We start from the raw sequence: 18,933 nt of genomic DNA on the forward strand, positions 1-18,933 counted from the left end.
TAAAAAATTTAATGACATTCTCAAAGTGCCCAAAGTTACTGTGAGCTGTTAGCACTGTGGACTATGGTTTTTAACAGTATGGGTTTATAGAAATCATTTATTTTTTTCAAATCAAATATCTTTGTTAATCTTAATTTTTTGGGGGGGGGGGGGCTGCAAGGTAATGGGGTTAAGTGACCTGACGAAGATCACAGCCAGGTAATTATTAAGTGTCTGAGGTTGGATTTAAACTCAGGTCCTCCAGATTCCAGGGCTGGTGATCTATCCACTGCATAGTAATTATTTTAAATTGTTCTATGTTCACTGAGAGACTAGTGAAATTTCAGTTTAACATAATATCTACCAAGAATGTCCATGGGTTTTACAAAGTTTATAATAAAAAAAACTTTTTTTTTAAAGGGACAGGGAAAAAATGCTGAATTTTGCTTCTAAGGAAGTTACAGGACCTTAGTCACAAAAGCTATCCAAGAAATGATCAGTGGTCAAAAGAAATGTGCTGGGTGATTGAAACATTCACCCAACTGAAAGAACACTCATAGATGTTGACCTAGCTCCTAGAAGATCACATGTTTAAGATGACTGACTACTCTAAAAGAAGTAGCAGACACATAGCAGGAAACAAGCATTAAGGGTCTGAAGCCACTTGAGTGATTGATTCACAGTAGTCTGCTCTAAACTGAGCAAAACTGGGCACATATACTAATCCATCTTCTCTCTAAACCTGACCTTTTCTCTACCCTATGTTCTTGCATCATAACTGTCCCTATCATTCTGCTTTCCAGATGAAAACCCAGTAAAGCATCAAAATGAAACTATATTAACAAATGATACTGGCAAACATGGGCAAAAGAAAAAAAATTATAATAAGAGGCCATTCAGCAAACAGGGTCATTATCTGTAAAACTGAGGTTTCGATTTGGGTTCCTTTTAGATCTAAATTCATTGTTATTTAAATAAAATATTACTTTTTAGAACTCTTCCTGAAACTCCAGACATATCTCAGTTGGTTACATGAAATATAAATTTTCAATGCATAAAAGTTTGTCATTGATTTCTCTATTTCTACTGCTTTCCTACCACCTTTTAAAACTTTATTGAATGTAAAATCAATTCTTACTAACCAAATATTGTTCTTCCTATTGTTTTGTTTACACTTGTTTTTATTTCATTTTGTACAGCTGAATAAACAGAAGAGTCAGAACACTTCTTTTTACAGGTCCAAGTCCCTCCCTGTGGCAGGGGATATAAAATTTGATAGATGAATACAAGCAGTATGGATGGCCTAGGTTAAACAATTATGCCCAAAGTTCAGAAAATTTTGCAAGTGTCTCCTAACATCTTTTGTCCTACATAAAAAGGAATTATCAGTTAAAGAAAAAGCTAGGAATGTCCATAGGAGAAAGTGACAACTTACTGAACACAGCAGGTTGTTTAATGGTGATGATGGTAGTGGTGGTATTGGTGGTGATTTGCTGTTTTATTTTATTATCTTTTTTTTAAACAATTAAGAGGTGTAGCCTTTACATTCCCCAAGGGGACAAAAAAAGGCAAGAAGTGCTTAAGAAAGATTCCCCCCCCCAACAATCTGAACATAGAAATTCAGTGTAACAGAAAAATCAAGACAAGGTTTGATTTCAAAATTTCAATAAAAATGCAAAAGGTTGTAATGCAACAGCTGTTCAACTTCCAAATCTAAATAGGCACTGTTTTAAAAAAGGGAAAAATTAAACATTTCCATTTTCTCCAGAACACACACCCCAGAAATAAATGCTCCGAAATATAACCAACTAGTAATCAATTGGTGGGAACAGAAGTTTCTAACCCGAGTTATATGGCCCCTCCAATTCCCGCCCCACTTTGCAATTTGGGATGGCAGGTGGGAGGGTAGGACAGAAGGGTAGAGGAAGAAATCAAAACAAGACTCCCAAAGCTGCTGCTATTTGGACTAGAAAAGAAGAATTTTACAAATGTTCAAGAAAGCCCAAGGCAAGTAACACAATTTGTTCACTCTAACTTCTACTGAAAATAAAACATTGAGATCTGCATTTTACTACATAAAACTGCACTTGTGAACAGAATAACCTTTCAGTATTGTATTAGGGTTCACCAGAAATTATGGATGCAATTTTAGACATCATCCAGGAAAAGACATTCAATTCAGATTGAGTTATAAGCCAAACTTTAGATACTGTATATCTAGTCTAGTTGGATCGGTGTCTGGAACGGCTGGGTGGTCTTGAACAGCTGTAAACTAAACAATAGTATGTAACTCCATAGGAAGCTTAAGGATTGAGGAAATGTACAGCCCATTAAATCTCCCCAGCTTCACGCTCTTCAGAGCTCCTCCTGTCTTCTGATCGGCCATTAGCACTCTCATAGGAACGTTTCTTATCTTTTCTCTCTCTGTCTCGAGGTGACCGCTCTCTGGAACTCCTATCTTTGTCACGTGATGCTAAGTCTTGGTCTCTTAATGACCTCTCTTTATCTCCAGAAGACCTTTCTTTTGAGGATCTGAAAAACATTATTTGAGAACCCAAATTTGACATGCTAAATAGATAGCCCAGAAACACAAATGAAAGAATAAGGATTTATACAAAGCAATTAGTATGAAAATGAAGAACAAGAAGGAAAATAGCAATTAAAAACACTTATCAGAAAGAACAGAATTTTGCTATGGATAATGTAACACAGGATAATATAAGGATGACAAATCTGCAAATATAAAGTTTGAGTTAAACAACAAATTCAGGTTGAACAATTCAGAGGCACATTAGTTTCAGTGCCATGTAATTTACAAACTAAATGCGTGCTCCCATATGATACAACTAAAAACTCCACTAAAGAATATCATTAAATTAAAAAAAAATAAGGTGGGGGTCAATCTGATTGCTGACCCAGAAAATTAATTAATTACAAGACCCAGAGTGAACCAGGCTTTGGGACAGGAAAGAAGCTAGCTATTTTATTAGGTGGGAGAATCAAAATACAAAATGCTTACCCATAAGAAAAAAACTATTTTATTCTTTCTGACTTAGCTAGATGGTTCTAACCATTAAAGCATTAGTAATAACACAAATAATTCCTTATATCAAATTAAAATTTAAATTTGCCTCTTTTTTACTTCTATCTACCACAGCAAATTCTACTCTCTGGGAGAATTCTTCTTCTTCCACATAAAATTCCTTCAAATTCAAAACTTTTCCCAAGGGTATTTACCTTATCCTGATTTTCTTCCTTTGGAAATTCTCTAGAAAATGTCTAGCAATGGTTTATCTCAGCTTAAAAAAAAAACCTTAAAAAATAAAACTTTATAAAAAAAATAAAATAAAAATAAATAAATAAATAAAACTTTATCACCCTACCAACCTAGATTATCAATGAAGCATGAATGCCATTTTGTCTTTAAAATTCAAAAGGAAAGGTAAAGGAAAATGGAAAAAGAAGACACAGACACACACACACACACACACAGACACACACACACACACACACAGACACAGACACACACACACACACACACACACACCCCATATAGTTAATAAATGGCAGAGCTGGGACTCATAATCCCAATACCTAATCTGTAAGGATAGAATAATATGTACAGAGATGCTATTAAACAGGATTGTAAGTTATGTTTAATATCTTCTTACTTTTAGTAAGTACTAGTGCATTTTTGAAAGGTATTCATTGAATAGTGAAACAACAATTTTTTCATTTTATCCACAACAGCATCCCTTGAAAAGTCCAGCTAATCATAGATTAATTTATTTAGATCATAACAGAGAAGGGAATTAATTCAAATATCTTTCAACTTGCTCCTGATGTTTGGAAGATTACACCAGAAAAACAGATGATTTCTAGGAATTAAACATCATTAAATTCCAGATATTTTTCAAATAGACTTGGCAAATACACACACCTAGAATACACACACATCTAGAATAAACCTAAAACAACTATGGAAGATAGGAAAATTAACAATGTTTCAAGGTCTCCATGGTTTCTATGTCTTGTATCTTACATATCAACTTTAAATTCTCACTATTCCTCAACATGAATCCTCCAAGAGGTGACATACATACAAGACAAAATCACAGCACAATATATCATAGTAACCAAAAATTTGAAATGGCTCTGAAAGATGTCAGAAATTTGACAAATGGTGTAACCAATCATGGGATTTTAGAAGACTGATGAGAGTAAATGCCTCCAGTTCTCAACAGAATGAAGTAGAGGTCAGGAAGGAGTCATAGACAGATCCCATGTACCAATTTGTGTTATCTCACTATGGGTCTATCAGGGCAGGGAAAAGTAAGGAGATGATAAAGACCATGGAGAATAGTTTTTTTTAAGAGCATCAATTAAACCCTATCACCACCACCACCACCACCCCAATCATAAAAATCCTTTACTTAATGAGACATTAACCTACACATGATCATCTAGAAATGCTGTTCATTTTTACTTGTTTTGAAATTCATGCAATTTTACCCAACCCCAAATGTCTTCTTTCTCTGTACTTATAGTAATCCTTAAACTATCTTGCTCAAGGTTCAACTTATTTGTAGAGAACTTCCTTAACTACTTTGCAGATGATAATTTCTTTTTCTTGGGGGGGGGGGGGGGGGGGGGAAGAGAGACAGACACAATATTGTGTGCTTTTCATAATTATAAACTTCACGTGTTAGTCTTATTCCCTTAAGTATGCATTAATTTATTAAAGAGAATTACATTTCCTCTTTTTCTTATATATTATACCAAAACCTTCAAGAATCTAAGGGTCAAGTTAATGTCACCACGAAGTACTTATTTTGGTTGAGGATACTCTTAAACTTCACTATTATTAAAAAAAAGAGGGGGGAAAATCCAGGTTTTATCATCACAAATATATTTTTTCACAACATACTTTTAACTTCTATTATAAAAAACTTATACCATTTTCTTCTCATTACTCTTAATGTCCTTCTGAAGGTATAGCACAATCCCTAAATTGTTTTTTATTCAAATTCAAATTCTTGCTCATATTTTCTGTTGTCTTCATGGGATATTATATAGATATGGAATCCAAGATCAAGACATTCTTCCTAAATTTCCCCTTTATCATCATGTTCCCCATGTACCATTTCTCAGACTCAAAAGTTAACTTTTGTTGTTATCCCTCTCCTACCTTCTGCCATCCCCTCAATTGCTAATTCACACTTATTCCTTCCCTATATTCTCTCAAATGTACTTTTATTTTATTTTTTTTTTGCAAAAGCCACAATCCTAATATAAAAGAGCTGTTTCCTAACTCACCACTCTAATCCAAACAAATTACAAGTAAAAAATTATCTTCCAATGGTTTGCTGCATTTGGAGAGATGTGCATGTGTGTCCACACACATATTACTATGTTATCTATATTTCATATAACATGTAAACACATTTACATATAAAATGTGTAATATGTTTGAATATATTATACCAAATTCAAAATCTTCAGTTTGGCCCACAACCACTTTCCCCTGAATTTTATCATTTTCTTTTTTTAGTACACAAAGTGACAAGCTCTACTCAATTCAAATTATGATTCACTTAATTCATCCTCTTTTCCTTTTATGCTAATTCATTCCTCTTAATCACTTTCAAAAGTGGTCTCCAAAATCCTTGCCTACAAGGAATCATTTTCTGATTAACCCGAACCATCTAAATCACTCTCGAATTATATACCTTAAGCAAATATACAGTGCAAGTAATATTTACAATTTGTATCTTCTGATGTTACATGGTTTATTCCTCCTATCTGCTGATTTATCCTGGAGGGGAGGGATTGTATCTTTTTTTTCTTTTACATATATTTCCTTCCACAATAATCTGCTTCCAGTAGTAATAATGGAAATCTTATTATTCTGAAGAATTAGCAACTGTATATCTATTTGAAAGTAACATTTTATCCAAAAAAATAAAGTTTTTATAATCAGAAAATAATTGTCTTCTGTTTTCAGGTGTAATTTTAACCCAAATGATTTGTTTTTCAAAGAAAAAATATGTGGTTATATTTGAAATATATTCTTTAATCTCCATTATTTATTAAACTAATAAAATTCTAATCTCCACAGAGAATAGGGCAATGTTATGATCTGTTTTTCAGTGCTAGATAGACTAGTACCTTCTTTTGGATCGCTCTCTGCTCCGGTCTCTGGAGCTATGCCGACTTCTCTGGTGGCTGCGGCTCCGACTGCGGCTGCTAGAGCGTGATCTGTGACGATGGCGTTTCTCACGAGACTTGGATCTAGTTCTTCTCTTTCGTTCTCGTGAAGTAGAGCGAGATCGATGTCTACGATGCTCTCGGGACCTGGATCTGTAAATAAACAAGATGAGATTTGAAGAATCCTTATGAAACCTTGTTATTGTTTCACTAAATCTGTTCATGGATGGAGAAATTTGAAAATACTAAAACATCAGGTGAAATTTGAGTTTAATTTTCTATTTTTTTTTCCCTATAGGACTAAGACTTAAATTCTCCCTCTCTATCTCTGAGCAAGTACTAAGAGAAAGCAGCAGGAAAAATTGGGTTAAATAAGCAGTGGATGGATAGAATACAGGACTTGGAGTTGGTAAAACTTTAATTCATATCCTGTCTCAGATAATACTAGTTATATGACTCCCCCTGAGCAAGTCACTCAACCCCTCTTAGGCACCATTTGTAAAAAGGGAATAATAGCACTTACCTCACAGGGATATGGTGAGGATTGAATGATTATACACACACACACACACACACACACACGGATATGGTGAGGATTGAATGATTACACACACACACATACACTTATGTAAGTGCATCACAAACCTTACACTACTCTATAATATCATCTCCATGTTACTACTATTATCATTATTAACCTAAAATGTACGGATAATGTCATCATTAGAAGGACATCAATGATCACCTAATCCAATCCATACCTAAAAAAAAAAAAACTTTTCCACTGTGCACACACACACACCAATCTCATGGTCACCTAGCTTTTTCCTGAAGACCTCCATGAGACAGAACTTAAACCAGGTTAAGGCAGTTCCTTCCACTCTGAGATAACTCCTATTCTTATTAGCTTTTCCTTAAATCAAGCCTAGACTTGGTCCACTACTTCCAAATTTGACCTCTAAAGCCAATTAAAAAAAGTCTAGCTCCTCTACTATGCATAGCCTATCAAGACAGTTATAATATGTGGGCTACTGATTATATATATACACACATACACACACAATAATATTCTCCCTCTCTGTTTAGGTTCCTTTTTACAGCACCTTTTCTTTCTTCAGTTCTCAGCAGCATGAGCTCAAGGCCTTCTATCACTCTAAACATACAAAATTTTAAAAGCACACAGGAACCTGAATTTCTTTTTTCCTTTAAATATTTTGTTCTATTCTGAACTTAACAAAGACCAAGTAATACATTAGTAAACTGGAAAAACAAGATTATATATGAAATTATAAATTTTGTGATTAGAGGACTGAATTTCAAGCTATACAAAAGAGGAAAATTCAAAAGGAATAGAAAAATAACTGCTGGCATTTATGTAGGGCTTGAAGATTTACAAAGCACTTCAAAACCATTTGATTTGATCCTCATACCTTTCTAAGATAAATACAACTATCATCTGTATTTTGCAGGGAATGAATGCTTAGAGCAGTTAGGTGACCTGCCCGAAGACATAAAGGTATAGTAGGAAGGATATAAATCTAGGTCTTGTTAGGCTCCAAGTACAGCATTCTTTCTACTACATCATGGACAGTATTAGTACCAAAGACAGTGAATAAGATATCAATAAATTCTTTGAAAATTCTCTGTTTATTCCTTGATAAAAAAAAAACCATGGGGAAAAGAGCAGACAGGTTTTCAGACAGTTTACCACATTTTCAGTCAAAACTGATTAACATGTAAACATGAGAGCTCACTGCATCTATTACAATTTTTAAAAAATAGACATGGTAGAGCAAAAAATGCTTTAAAAGAGTTTTACAGGTTAAAATAATCCAGAATATTTTCTTTGATGCAATCACAAATATCCATTTATTTGGTAAACTTCTAATCACCATTTTAAGTACAGTATAAAATAGAAACATGTATGCCAGGTGTTCACCACCATCATGAAAGATGCTTTGTACAAAGTCCAACTGTGAAAAGATCAAATGAGATATTTACACTTAATAAAAGCTTGTTTCCTTCTTCCTTGAAAGTGGCTATTCCTACACTATGAGGTCTGTTAGCAGAAAACACTGTCCCAATTGTACTTAGCCCTAGAGTAACTAAAGAAACTCTCAATAAAATCCACAATCACTCTAGAGATTGGCATAACCATCTGCCAAGAAAAATCAAATCATAATGCCTAGATTACAGCATGGAGTTATGTGGAAAAAATCTCAAGTTAGTGCATTAATACACATCTTGTGGTAGGCACTCCAGAGAAATAAATAGGTTATTGGTTCTTAACAAATGCTTACTAATTGACTGAAGATGACTTGGGTGACAATTGTCTGAGAAGGACCTTAGGGAAACAAGGGAGGGTTACTTCCTTGGCTTATCCGTTATGGAGAGAGGAAAAAGAACAAAGTGATTTCCATCCTGAGAGAGAGTTAAGAATAGTACTGTATCCAACAATAACAAAATTTTGGAGTAAAGAGATCTTACAAATTCCTAGTACAGGTACTAGAGAGAGAGAGAGAGAGAGAGAGAGAGAGCAGCTTGTATCACATTTGGAAAAACAAACAGGGCCTTCAATGAACTCAAGCTGTTCTCTCTTACACAAAAAAATACCTTGTCAACATCAATGGTCTCCTGGTGATTTTATGACGCAGAAAGCAAGCAAGTAAAGTGTGTGTGTAGCTATGAGCAGGATGTAAACTATAAGCAATGAGGAACTCCAAAAGAAAAATCAGAGTAAAGGATGCCATCAAGAAACCATAAGACATTAAGAGAAGACAGGCTGGTCACATGGGGAAAATAAGGATGACAGGGAGAAGGTCAGAGAGTTCCACTATGAGGAGAAAGTGAGGCAGACCACCTGTACTGCTGGGTCAAAGAATGAACCTATTGTTAATTTTTCAGGATATAGACAACAGTAGTAGAGGGTATGCAGGCACAGTTGGGCTTCTATCTTCATCAAAGGAGAGAATACTCTCATTTCAATGCTTCTCACAAGTCCACAGGAATAGCTTCTATGATAATGAATTGTGGATTCTCACAAACCCAAAATAATTAGTATGGTAGGTAGTGGTATAACACACACTGTGCTTAAGCAGATTTCAACATTATTACCAATGATGATTTGAGAACAAGAAGTGGTAAAAAAACCACCAAAGAAGTGCATGACTACAAAATCAAGGAGATCTGGGTCTGATCGTGTAGTAGGAATAAAAAACAATTCCATTTACTCTGCCAGTAGGGGATAAGGAAGCAAATGGTGCTAAATTCAAAGCTTTTAAGACTTAACTCTGAGTAAGTCAACATTCTAGTAGAACTGAATCACAAGAATGTTGACATTTATGTTATATGAATAAAACCAAAGAACATAAAGAAGTTGAAAGTAAATGGAGGGAGAGTTCAAAGGCTCTTACTGTAGACACAAATAAGGGAGTCGATGGAACTAGTTCAAACACAATTAACAGCATTTCATGGGACACTTGGCTTTCTCACACTTCAGTGCTCATCAACAAAATGTCAACCATGAATCATAGATTCACAGAATCTCAGAGTTGGAAGAAACTTGGAAGGCTATCTAATCCAACCTGAACCTGAACCCCTCTACAACATACCCAACAAGTAGACACCCAGCCTTTATATGAAGACTTCCAATGAGGAGAGAAACCCATTACCTCCAGCAGCAGCCTGAAAGTAGAAAGAATACCATTTTTGGATAGCTCTAATTGTTAGACAATTTTTCTTGAAATAAAGTTTAAATCTCCCACTTTACAACTTCCCATTGAATCTGACTTCTTGGGACAAATAGAATAAATCTAATCCCACCTCCAGATAAAAACCCTTTACATCTTTTTATACAGCTGCCAAATGCCCTTGGATTTTCTCTTCATGAGCTAAACAACTCAAGTTCCTTCATCCACTCCTCACATGACATAAACTTGAGATGCTTCACCATCCTGGCTATCTTAAGTCAGATGTTATTTGGCTGGACATCCATGGGATGTTCAGAAATGAACACAATACTGCAGATGTGTTCTGAATAAAGCAGAGTACAAAAGATTTTAGCTTTTCTTATACCTCTTTTAATGGAGTACCAGGACTGCATGAGCTTTAATGGATGCTACATCACATCAATGATCTATATTATATTTTAAGTCCCTAAAAATCACTAGATCTATTTCAAATAAATTCTATGTAACCATGCCTCATATCATTCTGTCATTAAGAGTTAACATTTTAGACTGATGTAAAACTGTATCTCAAATGAATGTTATCTACTTAGATTCAACTCAGTGTTCTAGCTTGTCAAGATCAATTTGGATTCTTATTCTGTCAGTGCTTTAGCTATGCAGCACAGCTAGGGGTCATCTGTAAATATGACAAGTATGCCCAAGTTATGGATAAAAATGTTAACTAAGCATTCCACTGAAGACCAACAAAATGATATTATACTACTCTGAGTTTAGCCATTTAACTACTTCATCTAACAATATATAAATATCTAGCCACCATCTCTCCATGTTTTCTGCAAGAATAATATTAAATATTTTATCATGTGCTTTATTAAACATCTAGGTAAACTTCATGTGATAATAACAAAAATGACATTTATGAAGCATCCAGGTTTGCAAAGCCCTTTATAAATATTACATCAGTTGATCTGCAAAATAACCCTAATATAAAGTAAGTGCTATTATTACCTCCATTTTACAGATGGGAAAACTGAGCCTGAGAGGTTAAGTAACTTGTCCAGTAATACTCACCAGAAAAGGAATGATTATCCTGATGTGAATTATTCTACATGAAAATAGAAGACTTTTTCGAGATGTTCATTAACTATATTTTAAAAGGGTCATCTATTCAAAAATTTTACCTAGAAACTGATGACAGGCTCACTGGTTTATCAATTTACAGACCTTATTCACTTCCTTATTTGAAAATTGTACCTTTTGCCATTTTCTAGTTAGGTGGGTCTCTCCTGTCCTTAATTTTTCAAATATCACTGACAATAGATCAATGATCTCAACTACCAAGTTCTTCAGTACCCAAGGCTATTAACTCTTCTGGGTCAGGTAACCTAAATTCACCCAAGACACTATGTGGACCCTTACCATATTCTTATTTATCTTGAACATCAACCCACGGCTAGCCACTTTTGTTATGTCGTTTCTACTGTAAAGATCATCCATTCTCCTTGGCAGAAAAAAGAGAAGCAAAATCAGAACCAAGCAGCAACTCTACCCACCTTCTCCTGTCAAATCATCATCACCTCTATGGTAATGAAGATCCCCACATCACTGAGCAAAGGGTCATATAGGGGAGCCCAGTGGAAAACGTGCTGCAGATTGTGTCTTAATATCAAGAGATCAAAGAAGAGATCTGTACCTTAACAGGAGGAAGTCTAACACCTAGGCCATGAAAGTGCTTTTCAGTAAGAGAACTAACAAGGACATGCTTCTTCTCTCATCAAAAAGGGAAAAGAATACAAGGGTCTAGGCAATAACACCAGTGGCCATGTCAAAAAGCTGGTTGCTTTGTAGACCCAGACATCCTTCTCACAGGGGAAGTTTCTACTGGGAAGGGGGAAGGAGAGTCATTTGGCATGTAGCAAAGTTAAAGAAGGAGCATTAATAAAACTTTTAAAAAACAAGGAGTTGAATTAGAAGACACTAGGTGTATAAAAAGCACCCCAAGTATCATAACTATATCAGGAAATTTGATGTAAATCAAAGAACATCAGCAATATAGCAGAGAAACATGAGGTCAAAAAAGTAGATAAGTCAATCTGGTGGAAGGAAGGAGGGGCATAGGGTACATTTCCTTGTGATATTACAATAGATGCAGCATAAAGCACATAGAGAGACCAAAAGGATCTTTAGCACATGGGTGCTCTTCATGCGTAGGCTTAATGAGAAGACATGAACCAAAGTAACACAGCATGTGTGAATGGTTTGCACAAAGAGTTGCACACCAATTAAATGAGTGACTCAACACATTAAAATTTCAAGACTCAAATATACATTATGGAAATGGTCTAAGTATGTATATTTCATCTTTATGCTGAAGAAGCAGCAAGAGAATAAGGTAAGGATTTTCTCCTATAAATAAAAAACTAGAATGGGATTGTTAGACAAATTAAACAAATATTTATGGAGCACTTCCTTGTGACAGATAAAATGAAGGATATAAAGGATTTAACTGAGAAGAAAAACTACTACTAACACAAGTAATTCTAGAATAGCTAGGTATGACATGATGTAACTATAACTGACTATATCCAAAAGGTAGCAGGGAAAGTATAAATGTAATTTTAATGTTATAGGAAGAAACTTTTACTCTCCCTATTTTCTTCGGGGTTTTTTTTTTTTGAAATGTTGGAAGAAAAAAACAAAGTATATATAGGACATTATTTTCCTTAAAACTAGAAAGCAATAGAATAGTAAAATAGTTTTCTAGACTTGGGTTTCGTTATTTGTTAAACAGAGAATACATTTATTTATTTATTTTTCATTTTTGCAAGGCAATGGGGTTAAGTGACTTGCCCACACTAACACAGCTAAGCAATTATGAAGTGTGTCTGACACCAAATTTGAACTCAGGTCCTCCTGACTCCAGAGCTGGTGCTCTATCCACTTCAGCACCTATCTGCCCCAAGAATACACTTATTTTTAAGAAAGAATCCTGATGGAAAAAAATCTACTTCAAATACAAATTTTGCCACATGGAAATCTAACTCACTTCAATTACCTTGCAGCAGATAATTCATTTTTAATTATTTAAAAGTTAAAGATTTTTGCTGAGGTGGCTAGGCGGCACAGTGGATAGAGCACCAGCCCTGGAGTCAGAAGTAGCTGAGTTCAAATCCGGCCTCAGACACTTAATAATTACCTAGCTGTGTGGCCTTGGGCAAGCCACTTAACCCCATTGCCTTGCAAAAAAAAAAAAAATACTAAAATAAATTTTAAAAAAAGTTAAAGATTTTTGAAAAGAGAAAAAATTTGCTCATTTAACTTAAATTTCTCTATTTCTTTACATCTCAGGTTGTTTCCTAGTATGGTAGTTGCAAAAAGAACAATTTCTTTTTTCAAATAATGGGCAAGATGGAGAATCTAAAGAGAAGAATCAAGGGTAAGAAGCAGAAGCAGTCATTCAACAGCCTTGTCACGATGATTTAAAAAGGATTAATTTCAATTCAAAAATTATTTATCAAATGCTGAATCTTAGGTTGGGACCAAATACTTGAAAATACTATTTCATAATTTTTGCAGTTATCTTTTTCAAAATCAAGTCCTAAGTGTGTAGCAGAAGCAATTATATTTCTTGGGGGGGGGGGGGGCCAATGGGGTTAAGTGACTTGCCCAGGGCCACAGAGCTAGGTAATTATTAAGTGTCTGATTCCAGATTTGAACTCAGGTCCTCCTGAATCCAGGGCTGATGCTCTATCAGGTGTACCACCTAGCTGCCCCAGCAATTATATTTCTGCAATGAACCTGGATCTAAGATGTTTAGCAGTTTCTAAGTTATTTTTGTCTTTCTTTTTACTTTCTTTCGTACTGATAATTCAAGAAATACAGTCTCAAAAATTCCAAATAATATTTGATAAAAGTGTACTACTTTAATCAAACTTAGTGACTCATTCAGAAAATGACTTAAAAATCTTCATGAAGTTCGACAGTGGAACTCTAAACTCCTTCCCATCATTTTTTATTAAATTCTCAAAAAAAACCCTAATTAAATAAATTCATGAAGCATTTGTAAAGTATTCATTATGTGTTAAGGGGCAAAGACACAAACAGAAAAACCAGACAGCTTCTGTCCTTCAGGAGCTCAATTCTAATGGGGGAGACCACACATATGGAAAAGCTTCAGCTGGGTCAGGCAGAAAAAAAGATTTCATGGAACTTAAGGTATAGCAGCAAAACAGATGATCTTCTTCATTGTTATCTCCACTGATAAAAATTTCAGTTTCAGCAGTAATGCCAAGGACTTTGGCAGTCAAATTTTTATTTATTCACCTGCTCTGAATTTTCACTGGTGCTATTTTATTTTTCTTCTGGTCTTCAGATCTCTAGAACTAGAGCTTCCACAGAGTTTGAAGGATGTTTAGATGTGTGTGAATGCTTCACAACAGAGATGGGGACGACTCTGAAGAATGAGTACAATTTAAATATAAAGGTGAAAGGGCATTCCAGATAAGGAACATAATGAATATTATGTACTTTTTTTGTTTTTAGATTTTTGCAAGGCAATGGGGTTAAGTGGCTTGACCGAGGCCACACAGCTAGGTCATTATTAAGTGTCTGAGGTCGGATTTGAACCCAGGTCCTCCTGAATCCAGGACTGGTGGTCTAGCATAATTACATCATAATTACGTAGCTCTCTGACTTTGGGCAAGTCACTTAACCCCACTGCCTTATAAAAACTAAAAAGATTAGAGGGATCACATGAAATGGCAAGAATGATTTCAACATGCAGGAATCACTCTTACTTGAGAGGATCAAAGCTTCATGGAGTTGGGTTTTGAAGGAATTCAAGGATTTTAGTAGGTAGAAGTAACTATATAGAGTTTATATATAGTGCTTTAAGGATGTGTACAGTCCTCTTCTTCCTGTAAAGGGGAATAATGTAAAATAATAATGGGAAGATGTGACTAGTGTTCTAGTACAGATTTAATAAAGCTCTAAATCTCAGGATAAGGACTTTATATTTTATTTGGTAGGCAACAGAAAGCCACGGGAGTTTGTTTGAAGTTTTTTTGACTTAGGAATGATGTTAACAACAGTAAAACTACTATAAAAGTTAAAAAAAAAATTATAGCACATTTAGATCCATTTTATGACTTCCTCCAACAATGTAGTTAGATTCAATAGGAATTACAGAGAAGCCAGATAGCAGAATTATTAGCATTGGAATTAGAAGAGTATGACAAAAAGACAAGGGATTCAAGAACAGATAATGAGGAATAATGATGAAAGAGTTATGTAAAACTGCTAAGAACTGGAACTAAAGCCAGGACGAGATTTTGAACTCCCAAATGGGGAGAAGGAAGTGGAGGTCCATGATGACAGCAAAGAACAAATTCAAGAGATGGTATGATAAAAATGAAAGAGTAAAAGGGAAATCTCAGAGTTGATTGATACTTTTAGAAATTGAACTATTGAAAGAAAATGAGGCTAAGTTATGAAAACCTTTACTGTAACTTAGATGGGTAAGAAATTCAAGTGGAAAAGGTATTAGAAGTATCAAAAATGTGGATTTTTAACAGTATCTTAGGATAATTTAAAAGAATGCTTAGAACACCCTAAACTCAAGTGCCAACATCAATAAATGAGGTGGGAGAGTGTATTAAGGATCAGAAGATAGCTAAGACAAGGAAAGGAAAGAAGGTAATAGATTATCAGTGACTGAGTGAATCCAAAAAGGGGTAAGATTCCTGAATGAGGTAGGCACACCAAGATCTTACAAGTTACAGTTAATATGTTGACTATTCATTCTAATTCTATGTTTAACCATGGTATTAAAAAAAAAATTACCTTAAAAAAATTGTGAATCACAATCTTAACTAGCTATATGGAACACCTTACCTTTTAGGATTCTTGCTATGTGATCTGGACCTAGGAGAAGAAAAAAAAAAGTAGTTTTTGAACTAGAGACCATAATTAAGAATAAAGGGCAAAATATGGCATTAAACAATGATTTTAGCAATTAGTTTTTTTCCTTTTCTAGATATAAAAATGATTCTAAGGACACAAGTTGATGACAATCCCACAACATATACAAGAAACCTTCTTGGGAAACAACTCAATAATCTTCTTTTAAGATTGGAATGGGTCACAATAAGACAAAAAATAAACACTTCCCTCTTCTAAATTATTTCCAGGTATTTCTCAGTCTAAAAGGAATACTTTAACTTTTAGAGACACACTAGAATTTCTATTACTAGTTCTATCACCCAAGGTATAAATGTTCTTCCTGAAGTGAAAGACCATGAGATTCCTTCAAGATATAATTACCTTAAGACTGACTTGCTGAGGAATTCTTCCTTCAAAATCCATTGACATAGGAATACAAGAGTGAATCCAAATCCCTCATCTTTCTTTGAATTTTAGTGAATTTGACTTGAATCTATTTTAACAGCATGCTTATAAAGTTTTTTTTAAATCGAATGAGTTAAAAGAATTTTATCATCAAATTTATTATAAATTTATTGTCCATTATAAAAATTAAAGGGCTGGAATCAGTCAGTGTTCAAAAAATATAAGACAGAAGCTCACTCTGCTCATTATTTCTTCATTTCAGAAAATATTAAACTTTTAAAAGCTAAATGACCAACTATTTATATTCTGGCACAAAAAAAAGGTGATTGCACACAAGATATGGCAGATTTAAAGAAGTAAAATTCTCTCTAATGGCTCTATAGAAAATATATTTCTTGATACCTTCCATAACCACACACACACACACACACACACACACACACACACACACACACACACACATTTTGATAGACTAAATGTTACCATATCTTATGAAGAATGGAAGTACAGGGCCTACTACAATCCTGACAGATAATGAATGTGAACTTTGACCTGCTGAATTTCAGACCTAGGCTAGTTCTCTCTTCCTGAGACAGCCTGGTGGCCTCCAACATACTAATGTTCATCCCAGCAATGCTGAGCTTGGCCTGGACAATGGATCAGATCAGCCCATGGCAGGTCCCAGACTTCCAAATAATTGGCAACATATGAGTTCACTACTACACCCAATTTGCATGCTTTACAGGAAAAAAAAAACCTGAACTCATTATAACAAAATAAAATAAAATATTGAGCCCTTCTTGCCAGTTTTATACCTTCTCAACTTCTCCCTTTCTTCTCTCTCTCTCTCTTCTCTGCGCTTCAGGCGTTCCTGATTTCTTTTTTCTTGCTTCTCAGCTACAACTCTCTAGAAAAATAGATACTTGTTTAAATCAATGATTATAAACCAAGTACAGTACAACTGCATTTTTTCTGAAATTTTATTGCTTCCTTTTTTGTTTTTTTTCTTCATCAATATTTCTTGTTATATTCCTTCCTCCAATCCTTCTCAGAAAGTTATCCCTTATAAGAATCAAAGAAGATTAAGACTTGGAAAAACTAATCAACATATTGAAAAAAGTCTGAAAACATATACAAGAATTTATTCTTAATCTGCTCCAATGAATTTTGCATTTTATCTTTTATTTCCAATGTAAGGCAAATCTTATAAAGATGAATTCTACACTTTTTCAAATACTTTACATTAGAGTTTGGTTCAAAAATATTTATTTTACTTTTTTTTGGACATAGCCAATGTGAGAATTTGTAATGCTTGACTGGGGATTTGTTAACAAGAGTTTTGTTTTTCAGAAGGGGTAGGAGGAGATAGAAGGGAGGAAAAATAAATGCTTGTTGAACAAAACAAAACTTAATTTTAAAAAGACAATTCTTTTGAATAAATATGGCATAGTAACAACAGCTAAAATTAATACCTTAAGAGTTTGCAAAATGCTTTATAAATATCACCTCATTTTATCCTTATAAAACAGGAGGGAGTGCTATCATTATCCCTATTTTACAGAAATGAGGCTGAAAGAGGTTAACAGATGTGCTCAGGGTTATATAGCTAGTGCCTGAGGTGAGATTTGAATTCTGGTCTTTTTTTTTTTAATTTTTTTTCCTGTGCTTAAAGATTTTATTTATTTTGAGTTTTACAATTTTTCCCCTAATCTTACTTCCCTCCCCCCTCCCCCACCCCCCACAGAAGGCAGTTTGCCAGTCTTTACATTGTTTCCATGGTATACATTGATCCAAATTGAATGTGATGAGAGAAATCAAATCCTTAAGGAAAAAGTATAAGAGACAGCAAGATCAGACAATAACATGTAAGGTTTTTTTTTTTCTAAATTAAAGTTAACAGTCCTTGGTCTTTTGAACTCTGGTCTTCTTCCTAACTCTAAAACTACACCAAACTACTAATTTATACTACATTAAGAGGTTATTTGCACAAAGTTAAGTTTGTTTTTCACTTTGTCTCCCACATGCAACTGCGTGAATCTTGACAGCTGGGACTGTCTTCTGCCTTTCTTTGTACTCCCAGTTCCTGGCACATAGTATGCACTTAATATAATAACTAACTGATGCTCTATTGATTCAGAAATGTTAGAAGAAAAAAAAGAAAAATTAGATATAAAGATCATTCTAACCAAAGTACCTTTAACTCTTCAAGTTTCTCTCTTATTTCAATAAATCCCAGGTGTAGTTTGCCCCCAAAATGATCAGCCAGACGTCTGTCATTGTCGTGAAGACCCAAATAAGCAGAGCACACTTCACAGACTCGAAGTTTCTGTTGTTGGAAGCTGGAGGCTGGCATGGAATTCCGGTAAACTTCCTAATTGATGAAATAGAAGTAGCCGTCAAGAGATAAAAGTAACAAGAGATAAAAAGAAATTCATAAGTTAAATGCCTCATGAATTAGCTATAATACCCAAATTATTGTAAAGCAAAAATATTTTAACAAAATTCAATTCACTCTTGAAAACATGTTGCCTTTTTGTAATACAAGCCTTCTTAATTATGAGAAAATTCAAACTCTCTCATATTATCATCTTTTCCCACTTCCATGAAATAAGAAAAAATAAACTTTTATACTTATGTTCAAGAAAAATGAAGAGGATAAAGTTTAAAGTAATTGCTTAATGAAAAGTTGTGTAATGTCAAGCTTTGTGGGTAA

At 34.4% G+C, this 18,933-nt stretch overlaps 1 protein-coding gene across 2 annotated transcripts in view; it reads right to left on the reverse strand.

Moving 5' to 3' along the window:
* Positions 1–1,627: 1,627 nt before the first annotated feature.
* LUC7L2 (LUC7 like 2, pre-mRNA splicing factor) overlaps positions 1,628–18,933 on the reverse strand; it is a 62,315-nt gene continuing 45,009 nt past the window's right edge. For both annotated transcript variants that reach the window (XM_074193580.1, XM_074193579.1), the window contains 5 exons: positions 18,415–18,591; positions 17,036–17,127; positions 15,768–15,797; positions 6,148–6,339; positions 1,628–2,511 (listed from right to left, as the gene is read on the reverse strand). In XM_074193580.1, the coding sequence (XP_074049681.1) occupies positions 2,310–2,511; positions 6,148–6,339; positions 15,768–15,797; positions 17,036–17,127; positions 18,415–18,591 (693 nt within the window). In that variant the 3' untranslated portion in view covers positions 1,628–2,309. The remainder of the gene's footprint in view (positions 2,512–6,147; positions 6,340–15,767; positions 15,798–17,035; positions 17,128–18,414; positions 18,592–18,933) is intronic.

The sequence above is a fragment of the Macrotis lagotis genome, chromosome 7, assembly GCF_037893015.1.
Source record: "Macrotis lagotis isolate mMagLag1 chromosome 7, bilby.v1.9.chrom.fasta, whole genome shotgun sequence".
Taxonomy (NCBI): Eukaryota; Metazoa; Chordata; class Mammalia; order Peramelemorphia; family Peramelidae; genus Macrotis; species Macrotis lagotis.